Below are 24,859 nucleotides of genomic sequence, written 5' to 3'. Positions count from 1 at the left end.
CTCAAGAATTGGTAGAAGGAATAAGGACAGGTTGCTTATCTGTAAATGTGCCCCCTCCACACAACTGAATAAAATCCCACATTTTCTCCTTTGAACTGGGATATATGGCAGTGTGGACTCAGATAACCCAATTCATAGAAGATATTGTGGAATTTCCTGCCTTTATATTCTGAGTTATATGGCTATGTGGAAGGGCCTTGAATTTCTTCAAGTGGTAATGTGTGAATTCACACAATTAGGTGATTCACAGAGACCACAAAGAAACTTATATATCCTATACTAAAATGATAGTGTAGGATAATCCGTCAACCTCATACTGCAGGACTCAGAAAAAACTTACCCGTGACAATGTACTCATTCAATTTATTCTATAATAAAATTTCAACAAATACAAAATTAAACACAACTCTACAGTTTAAAATTATATTTATATTTTTAATGTATGGCAAAAAAGTTTAAACATAAAGTTGACAGGAAAATTACAGATATTTTAAGTAAACAAATCAAGGGTGAAAATCACATGGCTCTCCAGTGATGGCTGCATTACAAGGAAGAATGCTGGGAGATGAACTCTAGCAATATCTGATGGTCACATAATTATTCATTTATCAACAACTGGGTATTTGCTCTTCTGGTACAGCAGAAATTAGAATATCTATTAGAAAAAACTGTGGGACCAATACACAGCAGCACCTATGTATGTTTTGTCCATGCTGGAGAATGGAAGCAAAATAACATAGATCAGGGTCAAATTATTTCAGAATTTGATTTCAGTAACTGGGGTTTTCCCTGCCAAATATACAGAAATTAGAATACTTTGCAAAAGTTCTCATATCAAATGAAATGCATTTCTATTATGGGAATTCAGAGATAAAGCTTTAAGGATGAGATTACTAAAGAAGCCAGTGAAGATAGCGGCAATATCCCTGAGAACTTCAGAAAGCAATCCCCTTGTGGTAGGAGGCTGATGAGATGCTCTCAAACCATCTTTCCAAGGCTTCTCTGCCAATCACTTCTGTCTTTTCTTCACAAGAGGCTGACCAAAGATTCTGAGTTATTACTGGAACTGTTGGAACATCCTCTCATTTAGTGCTGAGGATTTTTTCAGCAAATAGGACTGACTATTCAGTGCACGCACACCCTGCTCCAGATTCCCAGGCTACAACATTTAATCATCTTTGTCTTACCAGGTAAAGGACTACTTTATTATAAGGATGCTCCGTATTGATTCAGAGAACTGGAGAATCAAGACCATGTTGTAAAGCTTATAAAAATGTTTACAGAAAGGTAAAACAATCAATAGTCTGTTTAATATAAATAGTAAGGCCCCCTTAAAAAGACTCTACTTGTGTTTCAAATGATCTATTAGATTAGCTAGAAGAAACAAACATCAATTCAATGCACCTTGCTGCTGGTTTAGACTATTTGAAAGATGGTGGCTTTTTGTCAAACCCAAATTAAAGAGAATTGAATTGAGGTTAATACATAAAAAAGCATGATCTGGGTGTGCTGTCCTCTGTAGCTCTTGAATCATCAGGTGAATAGTAAACAGCTCAAACATCTTCTTATTGCTCCTGAAAAAGATTTTTTTTAAGAATGTTATGCAGTAAAGAAATATTAGCTTGACTATCCCTCAACTGTGGTTCCCAATCTTGGGTCTCTTTCATATTACACCATTTTGATACTTCTGTAAATGACCCACTTGTATCCTGTGGAATCCTGAGATTTCTAATTTGGGAAGGTATTGCGTGATCTCTTGTAGGGAATTCAAACTATCTCACAATATCCCAAATCCCTGGATTCCACAGGATGGAGCCATATTAATTAAACTAGGATCAACATTTATAAAATTGTCAGATGTCATATGATTACATCACCCAGACCAGAATCCTTGATTACTGACTGGAGTTTCTAGGAGTTGAGGCCAAACAATATTTAGGGACCAGAATTTTGGAACTATTGCAAAGGAGAATTGGCTGCTATTGTTTGTCATCAACAGATAGTGTATGGCTGCCTGTGTGCTGGAGAGGGGAGGGGCAGGTTGGAAGAAGACAAAAAGAAATATACCACATATATTTTTCATGACTTTATTTTCTTTTGGTCATTGTTCAGAATGTTGTGCATTAATATAAATCAAGGCTGTGTAACTCTGCCCTCCCAATTTCCCCACACATTTAATGAAGTGTTCCTAGATTCCCAAGGGAAGAGATATGGGACTTCAGTAGAAAAAGGGTCTGGAAAACCTTGATTTGAAATGATATTGACAAAGCCATCCTAAAAGGGATCTGGAATACTGTGGCTGGCTGGTCACAATTCCAGTTGAGACTCTATCCGCCTATACTTTTTCGGGTATCTGTACTTCGCTGTTTTTTTGCCCCACCATGACTGCAATCTGACCTGTTTTGTAGCCTCCGTGCCTGCTTTCTAATTAGTTTCAAAGCAGGTTGTTTTCTATGGTGCATAAATTCTGACTTGACCCACAAAAAATGATAGATTTTTGAAAATCAGCTACATTTCTCCAAAGATTAAAGACTCACTTAATTTTGGAGAGCTTTTGCAGTAGAATGCTGAGTTTTTCCAGTATCTGCGTATCCAGTTTAGGATTGCGAAGAAGCACTGAACAAGTACGGAAAAATGCCTCGTTACTGCAAGCTTCTAGAAACTGACGCAAAAATCCTGTAAAACAAAGGGATCTATTATGACAATTAGATTTTAGCATGGATGCGATATAGCCAGTACTGTATGCATATTAATATTAGCTAACTAGTATCATTTCATATTTTGCTTGAATGCCAACAGAAGCCAGAAAAGAGGAATTTAAAGTCTCAGTGACCAAAAATCACATATTTGAGGGAGCTGTAACTAACTTCACGTGAAGGCAGTGGAGAACCATATAAATGAAATGGGGAAGAAAAGGTATCAAGGACAGTACAGTTTACAGGTACCCCTTCCCCACCTTGCTGTAAGCAAAGTAACTGAGCATTGAAGACAACATAGCAGAAGCATTATTGTCTATAATGTATAGCCTTATCTCACTATTCGATCTGATAAAAACAGGTTGCTTATGTGCAGATGTGGTTCTTTGATGGGACATCAGTGCCTTCAAACCAATGGGATTTTGCACCCATGCAGACTCCATCACAATGTTTTGATTCTGAGTAGCTTGGCAGCAACTGCATTCTTGTGTCCATCAGGTAAATATGGCATAAAATCCAGAATCTTATCCCATAAACATTTTTGATATGAAGACATGTAGGCCAGCCTGGTTACTACACTGATTGATAAGGTAGATGAAGAGTAAGGGTGCTGCTAAAAATGTCCTAACATTAGCCCTGTCAGGAGTAGCTGAGTGACATTCCTTTCAATCTTTACTCTGCAATGCCTCAATAACAACAGAATTAGGGGGTGGATGTGTAAAGAGATAAGTAGCTCCTTCCTGGACTGAATCTCACTGGATCAGTACCAAAGAAAACTTCCTAATCAAATTTAAGAGCAGTTCAGTAGGGCTGCAAACCAGTCCACACACACACACACAAATATATACATGTGAAGCACATGGTTTTCAATGCCTTGTCTTTTCTAATGAACACAGTTATTTTTCAACACAATCCTGAGTTACTGGATGTCCTTTTCTTTAACAATTTTAGGCCTGTTCTTGCTTATCCAAAGCAAAAACTGAAGAATGAACTGAATTACTGAGGGTTTTCTTTTATCTAAAGAATTCTGAAATGCATCAGAATTTCAATATAAAGAAGCCTAATATTGTAGGTTCACAAACTTGACCTAAAAAAGGTCATGAATATTGCAGCCACCTGAGTATGGATGCGCTTAGACACAACATTCAAAACATGGCATCTCTGCAACCACAGATACTAGTGACATACACTGTTTATGATTTTAAAAACACTTTGTTTCCTGTAAAACAAAAACTGGTACCCCACTCGTTTTTATCTTTATGCTATTTAAACAATACGTAATTTTTATAAGGAAATGATGTGATACTAGGATTTTCCTTTCAAATGTTTTGTGGAGTCCCTTTCACACAACGTTCAAGTTCCCTAGAATATAATAATTATTTTATTGTATATATGCAAAGAGGTCTTGTAGCACATTTGCATACCGATCCTTTTAGAAGAGGCAGTTCAATTCTATGCCTGCTTCTTCAGAAATAAGCCTCCGTACACAAGCTTTCCTGGCTAAGAAAACAGAAGTTCAGCTCCATACAGTATTCTCAGACTGCAGATCAGAACTGTTCTCAGAGTTCAGTTTTATTCCCAGAATCCCAGCCAGTTTACCAGCTGTTAGAATTTCTGGGAGTTGAAGGCCAAAACATCTGGAGACCCACAGGTTGAGAACCACTGTTTTAAACAGACTCTTATCACTAATCATTGATGTAAGATAATGGCAAAAGAAGCTGAAGGAAGGGGAATACCTGCTGGCTAAGATATTATCTCACACATAGAACCAATGATATATTATATACACTGAGAAGTTTCAATTTGAGTATTTAACTGAGCTTTACAAGGAAATACTTTTTGAATGACTAGCAATGATGTGGCAGATGGTCCAAAACAAGTGTATATATTGATTGTGGGTGTGAGACAACACATTCCTTAAAATAATTCCAAGCCATTTAATGTTTTGAAGATGACAGCACCTGGAAACACATTAGTGTGCAGCTGTTTCAAAACCAATCTGTAGCTGTCAAGATCTATGGTGAGGTTTCTCATCATTTTCAAATTTTGTCTCGTATAGAACATATTACAAAACAGCCCAATGTCCAATGTTAAATTCACTAGTGCATGAAAGACAGTTCCCAGTCTTGATCTTTTAGAAGGGGACTAACCAAAACTGAAAAGCAGCTGAGGAAGAGGCATCATGAGGGAAGACTTGGCAGCATTTCAGAAGATGGTTCGAACCTACCATGACAATTTTTGCACTCTCCTACCCTATTCAGCTTGCACGAGCCCATCTATATACAGTAATAATCGAATCCTGTCTTTATTAAAAGATAATAGCTTTGAAAGCTCCAAGACAACTCAAATCATGTATTCAGACAGTCAAGCTCTGCTTTGTGTTATAGAGAACAGCACTGTATTGTCCATGCATTGAACTCTACTACTCTGCTTTAAAGGCAGAAGAGAAAGAGAACTCGAGATAATCAGAAATAAGAGTACAAAGGCAGGATGGGAAGGGAGAGGATGGGACAAGGATGGCTTTAAAGAGAAACTTCTTATCCCACATAAGCTTCAAATTATTTCTCCTAACTTCAAATGCCTCTCTTCAAGATGACTTCACACCTGTCATTTAAAAGAAGAAAGGATGTGACTGATAACTCTTCAAACACCACCTGTACTGCTGTTTCAAAGCACTGACATTCTGCAGGAGTAAGTCCAATGAGAGTCTATGCCAGAAACCTCACAAAGCCTGGAACTTGGAATAGTTTAAAATATTTGCATACTGCTTCATATGCTTGTGTATTGTTGTTTTGAGTGTTTCACTTCATAGTGCTTCTGTGAGCCACTCCAAGTCCTTTTGGGGATATGATGGCGGGGTACAAATAAACTATTACTACTACTTCTTCTTACTTCCATTTTCATATGGGAAAAAATACAAACACTACAAATTCAAAATGCAGTAACATTACTAGCAACCACTTTATTGTGTACAAGAAAGCAGTAGCAAGGAAACTGGCTTTTTATTCCAACAATTACACACCTTACAGCCCTCTTAAATTTTTAATGAGAAGCTTGTGCAAAGTCATACTTAGTAAAAACTAGTGACCAAATTCCTATAATCTATATACTTACTCATATCTGTTATTTTGAATAAGCTAAAGCTAGTGTGTTTCTTTAAAAAGTATGAAGCATTAGATAGGCATCATTTTTGTCCTGAAACATTATTAAAGCTTAGGACAGATCTTGGCCAGCCAATTTTCCATTAAGCTGGGATTCAGAGGAGAAAAAAAAATCCAAAGCCATAAAATCAATTCTTCTTGAGTCACTTTAGATCAAGTACATTCTCCACTTGTGGCCCTTGTAGAACCTCTGAAATAAACAGAACAATACTTTTTTCATGGGGAGTTTGAACTATGAGTAAGGGTATTTTTACAGGCATAAGAACAGATGGAGAACTATTTTTATGACAAGGATAGTTTCCCTCAAGGTTAGTCTGTCAGAAATGAAACACTGGTAATGGGTGAAGGCAGAGGCTGGACTAAATTACTCTCCTCCCTTTCCCACCCAAAGGGATTTTAGGAAACAGGCAAAATTGTTCTTACTATGAGATGCAACTTATCAAACAAAGATACAGGATCAGAAGCCACAATGAGTGAGGGTAGATTCCTTTCCAACAACCCAGGAGGCACCTTCATACTAGGTATACATTGTGGCATTCTTTGGATTGGTGAGAGGAAGAATACCCACAACTTGGCACAAACTCATGCCCTTAATATGTGGTATATAGGAAGGGAAGTGACTGTATACTAGTCCTTAACCACCTCCTGTAGCATCCTTCTTGTGGAGGTGGCATTTGCTCACAGAACTTGTCATTGTTGTAATGTTGTATGAAGGAAGATGAGTAGTCCAGGTAGCTGCCTTACAAATGTCAATGGTGGTGGCATTACTAGAAAGTACTGCCAAATTAGAATCTACCCTAGTAGAACGTGTCATCTCCTTTCCAATAATAACTCAATCAATTGTAACTGAACTTCCTCCTTCAAAGGAGGGGACATACTGCAGGTCAGGCTGAACATGTTGATGGCCATGCAGGTTTTGGTAATGCTGAAAGCCCTGCTTACAATTTCCAGAGTATTTTGTTTCCTCTTCAGACAGGGCCTGAGAGTAAGGCGTCAGCACTGCCCTTAAGGCATGATGAATTAAACTATTGTTGGATTGTGGAGGGGAGTTGCAATGAACAGGTGGCTTAAAAAGGCCAGCACGGCACATGCACTCAAAATAGCCACTACTACCATTGTCCTGCACTGGAATGAAACATTATTTATTTATTTATTTATTTATTTGCTGTGTTTATTTAATGTATTTCTCAGCCAATTGGCAACTCAAGGCGGTTTCCAACAAATCAGTATACACATAAAACATAATAGATAAAAAACATTAAACAGTATAAGACATCACAACAGCAATAAAAGCAACATCATCAGTGTCTCATTATTCTCAAACATTGTCCAATTCCATTGTCAGGTCATTCGATTTTCTATATTAGCTACTCTGTATTTGTAAACGCTTGCTCGAATAGCCACGTTTTAACTTGCCTCTGAAATGTCAAGAGGGAGGGAGCAAATCTGATTTCCCTAGGGAGGGCATTCTATAACCAAGGGGCCACCACTGAGAAGGCCCTGTCTCTCGTCCCCACCAAACGTGCTTGTGACGAAGGCGAGACCGAGAGCAGGGCCTCCCCAGATGATCTTAAAGTCCTCGATGGTTCGTAAGGGGAGATTCGTTCGGACAGGTAAGTTGGGCCAGAACCGTTTAGGGCTTTATAGGCCAAAGCCAGCACTTTGAATTAGGCCCGGTAGCAAACCGGCAGCCAGTGGAGCTGGCACAACAAGGGGGTTGTATGTTCCCTGAGCGCCGCTCCTATTAACAACCTGGCTGCCGTTCGTTGGACTAGTTGAAGCTTCCGGACTGTCTTCAAAGGCAACCCCACGTAGAGAGCATTTAGTCTATACGGGTGTAACTAGAGCGTGGACTACCGTGGCCAAGTCAGACTTCTCAAGGTACGGGCGCAGCTGGCGCACAAGTTTTAACTGTACAAATGCTCCCCTGGTCACCGCCAAGACCTGAGGTTCCAGGCTCAGCGATGAGTCCAGGATCACACCCAAGCTGCGAACCTGAGTCTTCAGGGGGAGTGTAACCCCATCCAACACTGGCTGTAACCCTATGCCCTGTTCGGCCTTGCGACTGACCAGGAGTACCTCTGTCTTGTCTGGATTCAATTTCAATTTGTTCGCCCTCATCCAGACCGTCACAGTGGCCAAGCACCAGTTCAGGAGAGCCTCCTTAGTAGCGGGTGGGAAGAAGTGACAGAGTTGGACATCATCTGCATACAGATGACACCACACCCCGAAACTCCGGATGATCTCCTCCAGTGGCTTCATGTATATGTTGAACAACATGGGAGACAACATTGATCCCTGAGGAACCCCACAAGACAAAGGATGTGGGGTTGAACAGGTGTCTCCCAATAACACCATCTCGGTGCGACCCTCCAGAAAGGACTGGAGCCACTGTAAAACAGCGCCCCCCAGGCCCACTCCGGAGAGGCGTCCCAGAAGGATACCGTGGTCAACGGTATCGAAGGCTGCTGAGAGGTCCAGCAGAACCAACAGGAACACACTCCCCCTGTCTAGCTCCCAGCGTAGATCATCAACTAAGGCGACCAAGACTGTCACGGTTCCATGTCCCGATCTAAAGCCAGACTGTGCCAGATCCAGATAATCCGTGTCTTCCAAGAATACCTGGAGTTGTGAGGCCACCACACGTTCCAGGACTTTGCCCAAAAAGGGGAGATTGGAAACAGGCCGATAGTTGACGAATTGAGTGGGGTCCAGTGATGGTTTTTTTTCAACAGTGATTTTATTACAGCTTGTTTTAAGCTCGCTGGAATGTTGCCTTCCCGAAGTAAGGCATTAACCACCACCTTTACCCACTCGGCCAATCCCTCCCCCCCCCCCCCCAAAAAAAAAAACATGCCCCTGTTGGTTGTGGTGGACCACTAAACATGAAGGGGGAAATCAGAATCTTTCTGATTGCAGCTTGAGCACCGGGAAGAGTGTGACAAAAATAGATGATGCTCCTTGGTCCTTGCTTCTGACCAGGAGTGGAGGGCTGTAATATGCCTCAGATGTTACAGTTGCAACATTCCTTCTTTCTGAAACTTTACCTTCCAAGAATCATAGAATCACAGAGTTGAAAGAAACCTTGTGGGACATCCAGTCCAATCCCTTGCCAAGAAGCAGGAAAATTGCATTCAAAACACCCCCAACATGTGGCCATCCAGCCTCTGTTTAAAAAGCCTCCAAAGGAGGAGCCTCCACCACACTCCGGGGCAGAGAGTTATACTGAACAGCTCTTATAGTCAGGAAATTCTTCCTAATGTTCAGATGGAATCTCCTTTCCTGTAGCCATTGAAGCCATTGTTCCGTGTCCAAGTCTCCAGAAAACAAGCCTACTCGCTCCTCCCTATGACTTCCCCTCACATATTTACACATGGCCCTCATCATGTCTCCCCTCAGCCTTCTCTTCTGCAGGCTAAGCATGCCCAGCTCTTGAAGCCGCTTCTCATAGGGCTTTTTCTCCAGACCCTTGATCATTTTAGTTGCCCTCCTCTGGACACATTCCAGCTTGTCAACATCTCCCTTCAATTGTGATTCCCAGACTTGGACACAGTATTCCAGGTGTGGTCTGACCAAGGCAGAATAGAGGGATAGCATGACTTTCCTGGATCTAGACACTAAACTCCTATTGATGCAGCCCAAAATCCCATTGGCTTTTTTTGCCACTCCATGACATTGTTGGCTCATGTTTAACTTGTTGTCCATGAGGACTCCAAGATTTTTTTCACGCATACTGTTGTCGAGCCAGGCGTCCCCAATTCTTTACCTTTGCATTTCATTTTTTTCTGCCTAAGTTCATTGTCATTTCATTTTCCTCATGCCCAAATTACCATCATGTTTTTCCTGTGCACCAAAGGGCTATACAAGGAGAAGAGTACGATGAAGACTCCACCAAAGTCTGCTGAAGCTGTTTCAGAAGTAGGGAAGCCTTTTCCTTTGACAGAATTAACACACCATTAGATTAGTCTTTATCAGCTTGATCCCCTATGTGCTATCTGAAATACAACTTGTGAAAAGGATCTCCTTTTCAATAATTTCACCCTCTCCTATTAAAGCTATCAGAGAATATTCCATCTTTCACACTCAACTCAGTTCCGCTGCTTTTCAGGCTTTCCAGCTTCTTTTTCTCTTTATCTCTATGAGTGTTCTCCAGCTGCAGAGAAAACTGCATTATGCTTTTGAAGTACATGTATAAACTTGTCCTTCACCACAATATACAGATATACCTCAATTATGAAGTAGATCTGTTTTTTGGGCATTATTTCTTTAAGAGTAAATGTAATACCAGAAGCAAAAATAATAAGGAATGTGGACAGGTTTCTACATCATGAAAAATAAGAGCAGTTCAAATCTTTTCAGCAATCTTTCTTTGCCAAACATAAAACAGCACATGTGAAATGAAACAACCAGATCAGTTAAACATTACATAAGTAAAGCAAAACATTTGAGCCTTACAGAAATCAGCTGAAGGACTCTTCCAACATGCATCCAGTTATGATTTTTTTCTTTCACTGGTTGCCACTTTCCTTTTGATTTCCATTCTGGTGATCCTACTTATAGATACTTGTTGGGCATTGCTGGTGAAAGCAGATTTTTCTACTCTTTTCTCTGTTTTGTTGTTCGGACATGTACAATAAGGCACTATTTCTTCAAGTGTGAGTCTCAATGACCAATGGGGTCCCGTTAGCTCATTGTTGGGGGTCACAAAAATTTGGCAACAATAAGAGATTTCTGGACACCACCCATTTACATAAATCTGTTAGAAATAGAATGCACTGTTTATAGTGGACTCTGCAAAAAATGTTTCAGCTGAATTCCACAAAAAAGAAAAATCAGCCTTTTTAGCAAGACTAGATTTTTTATACCTATTTTATATACTTATATACCTGGAGTCACATAAAAATTTCTCATATGGGAAAGGATTGTGATTGGGAAAATTTTAAGAGGCTCTGCAATAAGGGACTGTGAAGATACACTGAGCTAAAGTAGGATCAACTGGAGTAGAATCTGATTATTTACTGCAGACATGGTGCTGAAGTTTTTTTCTCCCACCATCCATCCATCCATCCATCTCCTCATATTTATGCTAATAAAAATCTTCCAGCTGGGTAGAGCACGAGAAAAAAATGGGGAGAGAAATACAGGCAATAATACACTGTATAAAGGAGTTTCTTTTTCAGTGGCTTTGCTAACTAGGACATGCCTGTATAGGGCTAACAGCACACTTGTTTTAATGATAGCTATGTTGTGATTTAGATGTATGCGGAAGAGGTTTCACATATGCCTAAATGTTATAAAACATATATCATATGTGGCCTAGCATATGTATACTCAGTAGCAAAATAATGCATAAAGTGTTAAGGAAGTAACTGCAAAAGTTCAGTATGAGCTGCAGAAAAGTTTGTCAATGCTAGTAGAGTAACTGTTGCATCTTCCTGCCATTTTGTGAGATTGACATAAAAGGAAAGTGCTTCCAACACCAAATGAAGTGTTCAAAACTGCTCTCTTGACATTAGCATGTAGGGGGCTAAAGATAAAAAGCAAAATACTTCCTGGTTAAGATAAAACAGCATAATCACTCTAGGCAGAAAGCGTAGGATGAGTCCTTAGCAGAAATTTATCTCAGTGGAAAATCTAGCAGGTTAGTTTGCATAGGAATGCACAGAGTAGTCAGTCTTTTAGTTCAACTAGCTGTAGTCTTTAATGAAGAATTTTTATTCTCTTTGGCTGTGGGCACATCTGGAAATCTTTCTAAGCTCTGTGGAAGAGTACAACCAGAAGCAAATAATTTAGAGGTATGATTACATCCTACTGGAGCCAAAACCTGGACAATGCTGTTGCTTAAACTGAAGGAACCGATACAGATCATTCCTTCCAGCAGCCATATAAGTATCTCTGAAATTAAAACTGTGCAAAGCTAACCTGAATACATATAATTTCTCTTGGCAGATAGTTACATCGATGGACATACAAATCTGTGAGACAGAAAACATGTCTGCATTAAACATTAAGAAACTTCCTCACACAACAAAGACTTTATCAGTAAGTTGGGTTCAGAATAATAAGGAAAGCTGCCTTACATGCATATTCTAGATTTACATGACTAGGCCTGACTTTAGGGAGCATCCAATACCCATGAACTGCACTCCTTAATAAGGTCTTAAACCAAAATAGGTGTAAGGCTTGCACTCTAAATGTACACTCCCAATTGTGAAGTGTTCAAATTGCACAGTAGGAGCATATCCACACTGGCCCCATCTATACTGTTAAATAATGCAGTTTGAGATGCATTATATGATCAGTGTAAAATCATATGATGCAGATTGAACTGCACTGAATTGGCTTATATGAGTCTATACTGCCATATAATCCAGTTCAATGCAGTTAATTTGCATTCTGAAACTGCATTATATGGCAGTGTAGATGAGGCCACAGGTTTATTTGCAAGGGTGCCTATAACAAATGGGCATGGATTATTATGGGGAGGTGGCACAACCTTCCAGTGAAATGATGATTACACCGTGACACCAATTCATTAGAAATATGCACAGTTATTTCTGATTTATGACAAGCCTATCACAGGTTTGTCTTGCAAGATTTGTACAAAGAAAGTTTGTCTTGTCTTCCTCTTAGATCACAACAAGGTGACTTCCCCCAGGTCATTTAGCATGACCCAATGGTCCCCAAGTGAAAATGTAAACCCTGCTCATCCTGAATCCCAGTCCAAAACACAAACCAGTCAACCACACTGAGTCCCAGGGCTATTATATGTGGTGGTCTATATTCTTATTTTCCTTTTGGTTGTAATTTATTTATTTTTTATTAACAACATTTTTACCCTGTCCTTCTCAGCCCCCGAATGGGAACTCAGGGCAGCTTACAACGTCACATGAAATTACTAAGAATTCTAGGTCAGCTATATCCTGAAAAAGGGAAAATGATCTGACTCAACTCACTTCATGCTTATATGAAGTGAGTTGTGAGTTATGAATTTTAAACACATAAACATTTGTTTAAAAGGAATTGGCATGTTTATATCCTCCTCACTTTATCTTCTATTTCACTAGGACAAGTAATGTCCTGAAAATATATATCTATTTACTAAATTACCTGCCTTCAAAATTTACAAACCCAAATTAGGGGCGGAACAAACTTTGTAGGAGTATTGCTTGTTTCCTTGATGGAAACAGTTCTCATCTTTTTAATGGATGAGCAAGTATTCTATGAATTTCAACTTCCATAGTTTTAAGCCAATTACATAAAATGAGCAAGTGAGTATTACAAAAAGATTCAATGCACTTACTGGATTCTGTTGTCATTTGAAGTAAACTATCAATGGCATTGGAAAGAAGGCCTTTACTTGATATTCGTATATGACTCAATATAACAGGCACCGCTTCATAGTCCAAAAACAAGGCCCTTCCTTCATCTGTTTTCAGATCAATGCAAAGTGAATCAAAGGCTTGAGCCAAGTAATCCGCTGGAAAATACATTCAAATTTAAATATTAAAATTTTACCTCATTATTTTATCTACATAATCAAACAGTTATATGTAAGTTAATCATATATGTATAATATTAAAATATGAAATATTAAAACATCTCTAGTATGAAATTTTATTTAATGTATAACTTTTCTCTTTAACCGTGTCAAACAGCAAATTAGAAATGCTAACTTGAGTCAAATCACCTTACAATACAACTTTGACTGTATTTAATTAAACCAAACAATCTCAAAACGTTAAAACTTTCGACAATTACAGTATCACTTTCCAGAGTTTAACTAGACTGTCCTTCAAACTAGGTAACATAATTTGTTAACCATTTGAAACTGATGCTAATTGCAGCCCATGTGATTTTTTCTTCTTCTTTTAGGCAGAAGTAGCATCCAAAATGCAAAGGCAGGCAGCCAGTTACTGTGCAGGGTATTTTCAGATTGAGAAAATAGCAATAATCTAGATAAATAGCATTAAAATATAATAATAATAATAATAATAATAATAATAATAATAATAATAAGATGATGATATACTGCTGGCATCATAAACTGGGCGCAGGCAGAACTGGACAATTTGGACAGAAAAACAAGAAAATTCATGACTATTCATAATTCACTACATCCTCGCAGTGATGTTGACCAGCTCTATCTGCCCAGAAGGTCTGGTGGCAGAGGACTCTTACAAGTAAAACAAGCAGTTGAAGGAGGAACATACGCCCTGGCTCAATATGTCAAGGAAAGCCAAGAACCCGCTTTAATTGAAGTCAATAATTGGAAACTTCTCAAAGCACAGCAGACAAAGAACCAGCACAAGAAAACTGCACTACAAACCAAGGCTGACAGTTAGCACAACAAAGCATTGCATGGACAGTTCCTTGACAAAATTGAAGGAAAAGTTGACAGGGAGAAGACCTGGTTATGGCTCACGAATGGAACATTGAAGAAGGAGACAGAAGGCCTGATCCTTGCAGCCCAGGAGCAAGCCATAAGAATAAATGCAATGAAGGCAGGATTGAAAAATCAGCGGATGACCCAAAATGCAGACTGTGCAAGGAAGCTGATGAAACCATGGACCATATCCTCAGCTGTTGCAAGAAAATTGCACAGACGGACTACAAACAAAGACACAACACAACTCTGTGACCCAGATGATTCACTGGAACTTATGACACAAGTACCACCTGCCAGCAGTAAAGAATTGGTGGGATCATAAACCTGCAAAGGGAATAGAAAATGAACACGCAAAAATACTGTGGGACTTTCAAATCCAGACTGACACTATTTTGGAAAAGAAAAAAGTCTGGATTATTTAGGTTCTTGTGGGTTTTTTCGGGCTATAGGGCCATGTTCTAGAGGCATTTCTCCTGACGATTATTTGTCGCCATACCAAGTGACAGCCAAATTGAGGAAAAACAACAGGAAAAACTCAGCCGCTATCAAGACCTCAAAATCGAACTGCAAAGGCTCTGGCATAAACCAGTAAAGGTGGTCCCAGTGGTCATTAGGACATTAAGATCGTCCAGGTAGGCCCTGCTCTCGATCCCGCCAGCCTCACAAGCACGGCTGGCGGGGACGAGAGACAGGGCCTTCTCAGTGGTGGTCCCTCGGCTGTGGAACGCCCTTCCCGCAGACGTTAGATCAGCCCCCTCCCTGCTGGCGTTCAGGAGAAGAGTAAAGACCTGGCTCTTTGAACAGGCGTTTAATTAAGCAGTGCAATCAACTGATTGATCTTGGAACTTGGAATAATGGACGAGGAGATCGGATTATGATTTTACCGTTGAGACGTGATGGATTAGTTATATAGATGTATAGATGCTATATTGATGTTCTGTTGTATTGTTATATTGACGTAGTTGATTTAGTTACTGTTTTAAATGCTAATGTTGTGCACCTTGTATATTGTCCTGGCTGTAAACCGCACTGAGTCGCCTACGGGCTGAGATAGTGCGGTATACAAGTAAAGTAAAGTAAATAAATAAATAAATAAATTGGCGCACTGGGTGCCGTGCCAAAAGATCTGTCGGCATTTGGAAACAATAAACATTAACAAAATCACGGTCAACTGCAAAAGGCCACCTTACTTGGATCTGCACGCATCATTCGAAAATACATCACACAATCCTAGACGCTTGGGAAGTGTTCGACTTGTGATTTTTTGATACAAAATCCAGCATATAGATCTCGTTTGCTGTGACATACTGTGCTTTTGTGTTAGTAAAATAGTAGTAATAATAATAATTTTATCTCTTAAGGTTTTTTATACTTCTGGATGTCCTAACAGGTTTTTGAGAATGATTAGTCCCTAGATTCTTCCCTAGCCCATCAGATAGTACTCTGCTCTGCACTTATCCACTTCCCCGGCCCTATGATACACGGTTACACTATCCCTTGCCCAAAACTTTATAGTTGGCTATGTCCATTTTGTAATCCTGGCTATTGGTATTTTGAACCCATTTGATGGAGTTATAATGAAATTGGGTTTTTTGTGTATGTTTTAGTAGGATTTTATATTTTATGATGTTTATTTTAATTTCCTTTGGGGCAATTGAATGTTTTGCCTTACATGTTGGAAACCACCCTGTGTCCCCTTGGGGAGATTGGGTGGTATACAAATAAAGTTTTATTATATTATTATAACTAAATGACTTATTTACACCAATTTATACTTAACTAAGTTCCACTAATTTAGAATTCTAACTGGGACTGACAACTGGATTTAGGCTTTTCTCTTAAACGCATTTACAACTCCATCCTAAAATGCCAAGTTTAAATTAATTTACAATCTGATCAGAAAATGTTTCCTTTATTATTTTTGAATGTATTTGCATTCCAACCAGCATGCATATGCATATCTATATGAATATAAGCTACTTGATAAAATAATAAATACAAAATTTGGATTTATTACAACTTCTCTGTAATACACAGGTCAGGTAAATAATGTAAAACTGCTATGTTTCAGGAACTGTTATCTAAATTGAATGACTTCTTGCATGTGCAAAACCTTAGTTAGGATGCCCCCTACTGCACTGTGACTATAAAACAAAATACCATTTACACATTATTTGAACTATGCACTTTTATATTGCAAATACATGCCTTACACATCCAAATAAGGGGTGTAGATGCAGACTTATTCCCGTGTTTGGGGAAAAGGTGGAAGATATGAATCCAACAAAGGAGCAAATCAATAAATATATTAAATATTTTGTGCCAGTTGAAAATATTCTGGGAAGCTTTCTTTTACAGTCTCAGAGGGTGGGTTTATCAATTATTACTGACCATAGTGAGTATCGCCTTGTATAGGGACAGATTTTTTATAAACTATTTATTTATTTTACTGTCTAATTGGGGATTCTTTGAGACACAGCCCCAAAATTTATTTACTGTATGGAAGGTTTCCCAACCCTTTGGCCTGATCCAGTAGTATTCTTCTTAGGTTTATATGTGGCTTATGTTTGTGGTCTTTTGGACTGGCAAAAAAACAAAGTCCAGAAAGTTGTGGAGGCTCATTGTAAACACTTTATCTCTTTCTCTTTACCTGCTTTCTTTCAACTGAACTTAGGGTCTTTCTATAATTTATAGGCATGTCAAACATATTGGAAAAGGCCATATGCAGCAAAAAACTTACCTTGTGTCACTGTTTTGATTATTATTAAAGTTGACACCATCCTTAAAGGTAAACTGCTGCTTTTGAAGAAAGCCGCTGACTTTAGTTTGGTATCAGCAGCATTTTCAGAAGTGTATTGATTTCCCTTAGCAACAACACCTTTAAATAACTCTTCACCCAGTCTTCTCAATGTTGATGTCATTGTTGCATACTGTTATACAACCAATAAAAATAAATAATAACCTCTAATAATATAAAAGTAAAAATAATGTACATTTCTTAAAAGTGTAATCAATATAGCTAAATATTTAAGTGACTAGCGAATAACATTAAATAACATGACAGGTCAGTGAATAATGGCTTAATGAAGTACATTGATCAATATGCCAGCATTATGTTCTGAACTATGGTTCTGAGCCAGAAGTGGAGATGTATTCCAACACTTCAGATAAAAATATGCTGATGAACCTAGGAGAGGCTCCAATTGCTGGCTAGTGCAAATTTGTACTGAATGCTAATGTAACAATTATGAAATTTCCACAAGTTACATAAACTTGCATCAAAGCAGAAAAATGTAAGGTGACATAGGTTAAGCTTGGTACATGAGATGGAGCAGTACTGGGTAGAAATCATACACACTATAGCAAAACATTGCTAAAACCAAGAAGGAATTCTTAAGAGCAATGTTCTCATGAAGTTTGAATTCTACTTCTCTCTGCAAAATAAACTTTTTGTCTCAGCCCTCTAGTCACGGAATAATAATTCTAGATAAAAACAAAATATTATGAAGGTAGTGGTATCAAAACTAGAAAAATTACTTAAAATCAATCAATAATCGGAGAAATCTCCGAGAGAGAAACAGACTTATCTCAATTCAAACAGATTGTTATGTATGAATTGCTTACCTGCATCCCCCCATCCAACTGTCTTAAAGTCCAGTAAAGAAATTTAACCACATGAAAATGCAAGTTTGGATTTACAAAGGGCATCCATTGGAGTTGTTCGGAAACCAGAGGTAAGCACTGTGAAACATAAAAGCACCACAACTGAAATATTACAACTCTATAAGTTGAAAGCATGAATTTTAAACTCATGTCCTGCGTTTTTGGTCTCTGTCCTGTGTAATTAATGTGTATTTTATATAAATGCTTTGCTATGTATCTTTTATGGAACTGCATTTAAATATATGTGTTTAGAATTTTATAGTATTTGTGTGTTTTTGACTGTGTTGTGACCTGCCTCGAGCCATGAGAGGCAGGTAAGAAATAATAATAATAATTATAATAATAATTATTATTATTATAAAGAAATTCTCACCCACTGACCCAGCCACTCATGCTTGAGGCAGCGTTCTTGGTAGGGGATGGTCAGCAGATGGATGGACCATTGAGTATGTGCGTGGGAAAGTCAGTGAGTGAGAGGGCACTTTCTCATGCATTAATTCAGTCACCCATCTATTCTTTGGCCAGCCCCTTCTAAGAATGCAGTTCTCATCAGTCTCCCACCCACCCATTCACATGTGCATCCATTCGCTAACCACTCCCTTCCAAGAACGCCACTTCAAGTGGCATTTCTGTAAGGGGATGGTCAGCAAATGCATATGCAACCTAGTGAATGTGTGCATTGGAAAACGGTCTGTGAATGGGCGGGTGAATGGGCGGGCAGATGGGTGAGTGAGTGAGTGGGCAGGTCGGTCTCTGGGCAGGCGGGAAGAAGCGTGAGCAGATGGACCAGTAAATTAAGGTTGCACCTATTACATGAGGGAAACAGAAATAACAATACCAGGACCCCAAAAATAAGAGTACAACTATTACGCAATGACGACTATTATGCGATGAAATACGGTATGTTGGTTTCCATAGTTGATCACCACCAATCCCAGAAAGTGATTGCTATTGACTGTATGTTTTCTCTGTGCCAAGATGAAATAGGAACAATGTGCCAGAGTCAGCTGCTGCTGGCATAAGAGCCCTGTTTACTTCTGGAGGCAGTTACCCAAAAACAAGTAGCAGCAGGCTAACAAACAGCGAGACCAGACAGAGGTCTGTGGGCAAGTCCCATGTCATGAGTGCAAGTGTCTTAATTATCTCTTGAACTGCTGTTTTGTGAAATGCTTCCTACTGCTTTTAGATGGTCCACAGGAGGGATATTCTTGGACCACATAAATTGCTGTTGCAATTTTAGAATTTTTTAATACTGGTAGCCAGATCTTGTTCATTTTCATGGTTTCCTCCTTTCTGTTGAAATTGTCCACATGTTTGTGTATTTCAATGGCTTCTCTGTGTAGTCTGACATGGTGGATGTGAGAGTGGTCCAGCATTTTTGTGTTCTCAAATAAAATGCTGTGTCCAGGTTGGTTCATCAGGTGCTCTGCTATGGCTGATTTCTCTGGTTGGAGAAGTCTGCAGTGCCTTTCATATTCCTGGATTCTTGTTTGGGCGCTGCGTTTGGTGATCCCTATGTAGACTTGTCCACAGCTGCATAGTATACGGTAGACTCCTGCAGAGGTGAGAGGATCCCTCTTGTCCTTTGCTGAACGTAACACAAAAATGCTGGACCACTCTCACAACCACCATGTCAGACTACACAGAGAAGCCATTGAAATCCACAAACATGTGGACAATTTCAACAGAAAGGAAGAAACCATGAAAATGAACAAAATCTGGCTACCAGTATTAAAAAATTCTAAAATTGCAACAGAAAAAACAGCAGAGAGAAAAACAGGCAGGGACATCTAATCACCTTTCAAGAAGAGTTTGCTCCAGGCACAGTCAGCCCATTGTATGCTAATCAAGGTGGTCAGTTGAAAGATTCACACCTAGCCCAACTTACAAAAGCCCTTTGTCTCACCCTGGTCATTCCACAGATATATAAACCCCTTTTTCCCAGTTCCAGCAGACCTCACCTCTGAGGATGCTTGCCATAGATGCAGGCGAAACGTCAGGAGAAATGCCTCTATAACATGGCCATATAGCCCGAAAAAACCCACAAGAACTAAGAAATTTATAAGTTGCTTACCTGTAACTGTAGTTTCCTGAGTAGTCACCTGTGAATTCATACATTTGGTATTCGCGCTTGCGCAATACAGCTTTCGGAACCTTCTAGAATAAACATTTCAAACCCGGCTAGGCCCGCCCCCCCTCCCCCCCCTCGAGTATAAATGGCCCGTGGGCGGGCCTAGCCAGCAGTTCTCTTCCGCCTAAAAGCAGCAGGAAGGCGTGGCATAAACTCGAGGGGAGGATGGGCGGGTATGTATGAATTCACAGGTGACTACTCAGGAAACTACAGTTATAGGTAAGCAACTTATAATTTCCTGTCGTAGTCACTTTGAATCATACATTTGGTAGAATAGCGAGCAGTAGGAAAAGGATGGCGGGGTTCATGCCACCGCTGAAAAAAGAACCGCTCGTCCTAATTGAGCCTCACGTGCAGAGGCAACATCTAGTTTGTAGTGTCCCACAAAAGATAGTGGGGATGTCCATATGGCCGCCCTGCAAATCTCATCTAGAGGGATGCCCTTCCAATGAGCAGTTGAGGTGGACACTGCCCTAGTAGAATGACCTCTGATTAGTAATGGTAAGTCTTTGCCAGTCAATTTGTAACAAAGCTGAATCGTGGACACAATCCAGGAGGAAAGTCTCTGTGAGGAGACAGGTAGACCTAACATGTCCAGGTGATACTTGACAAATAGTCTAGTGGTTTTCCTGAGTGGAGCCGTCCTGTCCACATAAAAAGCCAAGGCCCTACGGACATCTAAAAGGTGTAAACCCTTCTCCAAGGGAGTAGTCGGGTCTTGAAAGAAAGCCGGTAGGATCAGTTCTTGGGACATGTGAAATCTGGTGGCAACCTTTGGCAGAAAAGCCACATCAGTGCGTAAGACCACCTTGTCTTTATGGAATCTGATATAAGGGGGGTCGGCCCGTAAGGTGCACAGCTCGCTGGACCTTCGGGCCGACGTAACAGCTACCAGGAAGGCTGTTTTCCATGAAAGATAAGGAAGACTAACTGATGCCAGAGGCTCGAATGGGGCCCTCGTCAGTGTATTTAGCACTAGCTCTAGACTCCAGCCCGGAACCACCGGGGCTGCAGGGGGCCTAGTGTTTAACACCCCTTTGAGGAAAGTCTTAATCAGTGGGTCTATAAAACAGGAGGGAAGACTGTGTTTTCTACGGAACCAGGAGATCGCCGCCAGGTAACATTTAAGCGAAGAGTGTGAGAGTCCGACGTCCAAGAGGGACATCAAAAAGTCCAGTATCAGGGGGATCGGTGCCACATTAGGGTCTGCTCCCCGAGCTCTAGCAAAGGAGCTGAATCGCGACCACTTGTAGAGGTATGAACGCTTAGTGGATGACCTATGCGCTGCAGCGATGATGGTGAGTATCGGTTCAGGTAAGTCTCTAAATGGGGTTACTCCGCCGGCAAAATCCGCCAGGCGGTGAGTCTCAGCTTGTAGACCTCTGGGTATAACACCCGGCCCCGTTGAGAGGTTAGGAGGTCTGCTCTGGGTGGCAGTCGAGTGAATCTCCCCTGGGCTAGTTGTCGCAGCGGGGCAAACCAAGGTTGTCTGGGCCACCAGGGGGTTATCAGAATGCAGTGGGTTTTGTCCGCCAGAATCTTGGCTACAACCCTCAGTAGAAGCGGGAATGGTGGGAAGGCGTACGTTGTCTGATTCGTCCACGTGTGGAGAAAAGCGTCCCCTAGGCAGCCCTCCTGTGGAGATGCCTGTGTCCTTGCGCAGAACCGGGGGCACTTTGCGTTGGATCGTGTTGCAAACAGGTCTATGTCTGGGGTCCCCCACGCTTGAAAGAGTTTGTGGACCTCCTCCCTGTCTAGAGACCATTCATGGTGGGCTAAGGGATTCCGACTGAGGGAATCCGCTAGCATGTTCAACTCCCCCGGTACGTGCGTTGCTAGTAAGTGAATGTCCCTGTCTATACACCAGTTCCAGATCTTGATGGTGAGGGCTAGGAGGGTTTGGGAATGTGTTCCTCCCTGTTTGTTGAGGTAATACATGACCGTCGTGTTGTCGGTGAGGACATGTATTACCTGGCCGGTGATAACCCTCTCGAAAGACTGTAATGCCCTTTCTACGGCCATGAGCTCTAGAATGTTTATGTGCAGAGCGCTTTCGTGGGCCGTCCATGTGCCGTGAGCTACCAACCCTTCGGAATGAGCGCCCCACCCTGTGAGGGAGGCGTCTGTGGTAACTGTCCTTGTGGCACGTGGAGTGTGAAAGGACATTCCTGCACGGGCCCATGAGGCTTCCGTCCAGCACTGGAGCGAGGAGCGGACCCATTGTGGTAGGCAGAGTTGTGTGGAGGGGCTGTCCAGTAGTGGGTGGAATTTGGATAGAAACCAAGATTGGAGTGGGCGCATATGCAACCTGGAGTGGCGGATGACAGATGTAGTTGAGGCCTATGTCCCAGGAGCACTTGGAGGTGCTTGGCCGAAACGTGCGGAGCTCTCATGGTGTGCACCACTAGGTCACGGAGATTGGTGAAGCGGTCCTCTGGGAGGAAGGCTCTCTCGGAGATGGAATCCAGGATCGCCCCGATGAAATGAACGTGTTGGGACGGCACCAGGACCGACTTCTCCTCGTTGACAACCAGGCCCAAACGCTGGAGAAGAGAGCAAAACCGTAGAGATATTTGCGTGAAGCTGATAGCGGGACTCGGCTACTAACAGCCAGTTGTCAATATATGAGTAGACCGTGACGCCCTTGGTCCTAAGGTGGGCCGCGACTACGGCCATACATTTAGTGAAAAGTCGCGGGGCGGACGAAGGGCAACACGTTAAAACAATACGTTTGACCTGACACCCTGAAGGTGAGGAATCTGCGGTGGCGCAGGGCAATTGAAATATGGAAGTACGCGTCCCTAAGGTCCACCGTTGCGAACCAGGCGCCCCCAGTTAGTAGGGGAGTGATTGAAGCAAGGGTCACCATCCGAAATTTCTTTGGTCTAATGTGTTTATTGAGCAATCTTAAATCTAAGGTGGGACGCAGCCCACCACCGCGTTTGTCAATCAGAAAGTAACGTGAGAAAAAACAGAACGAACCAATATTAGGGTCCACCAACGATATGGCCCCTTTGTGTAACAGCGTTTCAATTTCGCTCAACAACTGTGGGGAAACGGGGGGTGTCCCTCACGAGGCCCACCCTGGGGAAGTCCTCGAATTCTATGGAGTAGCCCTCAGAAACAACGTCCAGGACCCAGGCGTCAGAAGTTATGTAGGCCCATTCCATAGAGAAAGGGGCAAGCCTATCCAGAAAAAGGGGGGTTAATCCCACCTGGGGTCCCGGTTCAGGTGCGGGAAGACAATGGGGGTATGGGTTCATAACTTGGGCATTAACTTCGGGGGAAGAAGGTGAGCACTGTTGGAGGACCCCATGTATTGATGAGTCGGCATCAAAGGCGCTTCCTGGGAGCCCCTGGGGCTTTAGATTTACCCTGGAAGGGGTTAGCCTTAGGTTTTTGAAAATAGGGGGTGCATCGCCCTCCCTGGAATCTGGAGCCCCCTCCAGCCCTGTTCCTGAAGGGACCAGGGAAGGAATTCCCGAATGGCCTGCAGTAAGGGGAGGGTGATTGCCATCTATTTTTAGATTGGGAGTATGGATGCCATGAGTAGCCGAATTTTGACGCTGACTGCCTGACATCTTGTTTCTGTTTCAAACGGTCATCAGTATTGGGGTTGAACAACCCTTCCTCGTGGAAGGGCAGGTCTTCTGCTAAGGCCTTTCCCTCTTCCGAGAGGTTTGCTGCATGGAGCCAAGCATGGCGCCTTATGGATGTGGCAGTGGCGAACAAGTTGCCCACTGTTTCCGCCATATGTTTGGCGAAGTCCTTCTGAATTTTGGACAGCGTCAGGGCCTCAACCTGCAGAGCTTTAGGGAGGCGTTGGTCGTCTAGTGGGAGGGCTTCTATGTAGGGTAGCATTCGGTTCCAAAGGAACGTTTGGTACCCGCTCATGTATGTCGCATAGTGCGACATACGTGTAAACAGGCCGGCGGAGAAATGAGCCTTCTTCCCAAGCGCCTCCAGCTTCCTGCCCTCTCTGTCTGGAGGAGTAGTGACCGTGTTTTTGGGGCGTTTGGTTTTGATGACTTCGGCAACTACAGTGTTTGCCTTTGGGGGGGCCACAACCCATTTTGTGTTGGACATATCAATCTTGTACATGGAGTCCAATCGTTTAGGGACCACCGGTACCGATGACGGTGGCATGTCCACAACCTTTGCCAATTTTAGGAGGTAGGGTAACATTGGGAGGGCCGATGAGGGGGTAGCATTTTGTTCCTCTGAAGGGAACATGGGGTCCTCCACGTGCTCCAGTGGCTTAGGGGCAGGGATGTCCAAGGCTCTAATCATCCTTTCTATGAGAGCCGCAAATTTATTAAAATCAGGAGGCAAGACAGTTGGGTCATCAGTTCCTTGAGGATCTATTGGTTCAGAATCACAATCACTATCCCCCATCTCTCCAGTCTCTTGGGCCGGGCCCTCAGAAATTCTCATAGGAGTAGCGCCCTGTTGCACATGGTCTAACCCCTCAGGGCAGTACAAAGGCTGATTAGCCATAGGTGGTCTCCCTGTCGGTATGCACAGTGCACGGTCAACACAAACATTGCCTACAGCAGGCGCAGCAGACAGTCCCTCACTAGGTCTGCACAAGTTACGGTCAACACAGTTATAGTCTACACCAGTCACATTAGGTAAGTTCTGTTCAGCACAAGGGGCTGTACCTGCTGGTAAGTGAATGTTCATCACCGGAGCTGCCACAGCCCCCGAAGGGGTGGGCGGAGTGGCCCGAGTTGCTGTGGATGGCGCAAAGCTAGGCTGCAAGGTGCCCGGCTGCATGGTTTGCCAGGCAGGAGGAGGAGGGGCCGGTTGCATCGGGAGC

General features: G+C 41.8%; 1 protein-coding gene across 3 annotated transcripts in view; it reads right to left on the bottom strand.

Annotated features, from left to right (window-relative positions):
- Positions 1-414: 414 nt before the first annotated feature.
- CCDC138 (coiled-coil domain containing 138) overlaps positions 415-24,859 on the bottom strand; it is a 39,421-nt gene continuing 14,976 nt past the window's right edge. For 2 of the 3 annotated variants that reach the window (XM_060769691.2, XM_060769690.2), the window contains 5 exons: positions 17,871-17,987; positions 16,987-17,176; positions 13,161-13,337; positions 2,538-2,676; positions 415-1,574 (listed from right to left, as the gene is read on the bottom strand). In XM_060769691.2, coding sequence (XP_060625674.2) covers positions 1,391-1,574; positions 2,538-2,676; positions 13,161-13,337; positions 16,987-17,176; positions 17,871-17,987 — 807 coding nt within the window. In that variant the 3' untranslated portion in view covers positions 415-1,390. The remainder of the gene's footprint in view (positions 1,575-2,537; positions 2,677-13,160; positions 13,338-16,986; positions 17,177-17,870; positions 17,988-24,859) is intronic. The other variant, XM_060769692.2, reaches the window with a different exon arrangement.

The sequence above is a fragment of the Anolis sagrei genome, chromosome 3 (assembly GCF_037176765.1).
Source record: "Anolis sagrei isolate rAnoSag1 chromosome 3, rAnoSag1.mat, whole genome shotgun sequence".
NCBI lineage: Eukaryota > Metazoa > Chordata > Lepidosauria > Squamata > Dactyloidae > Anolis > Anolis sagrei.
This window is presented reverse-complemented; position numbering and strand designations above follow the sequence as displayed.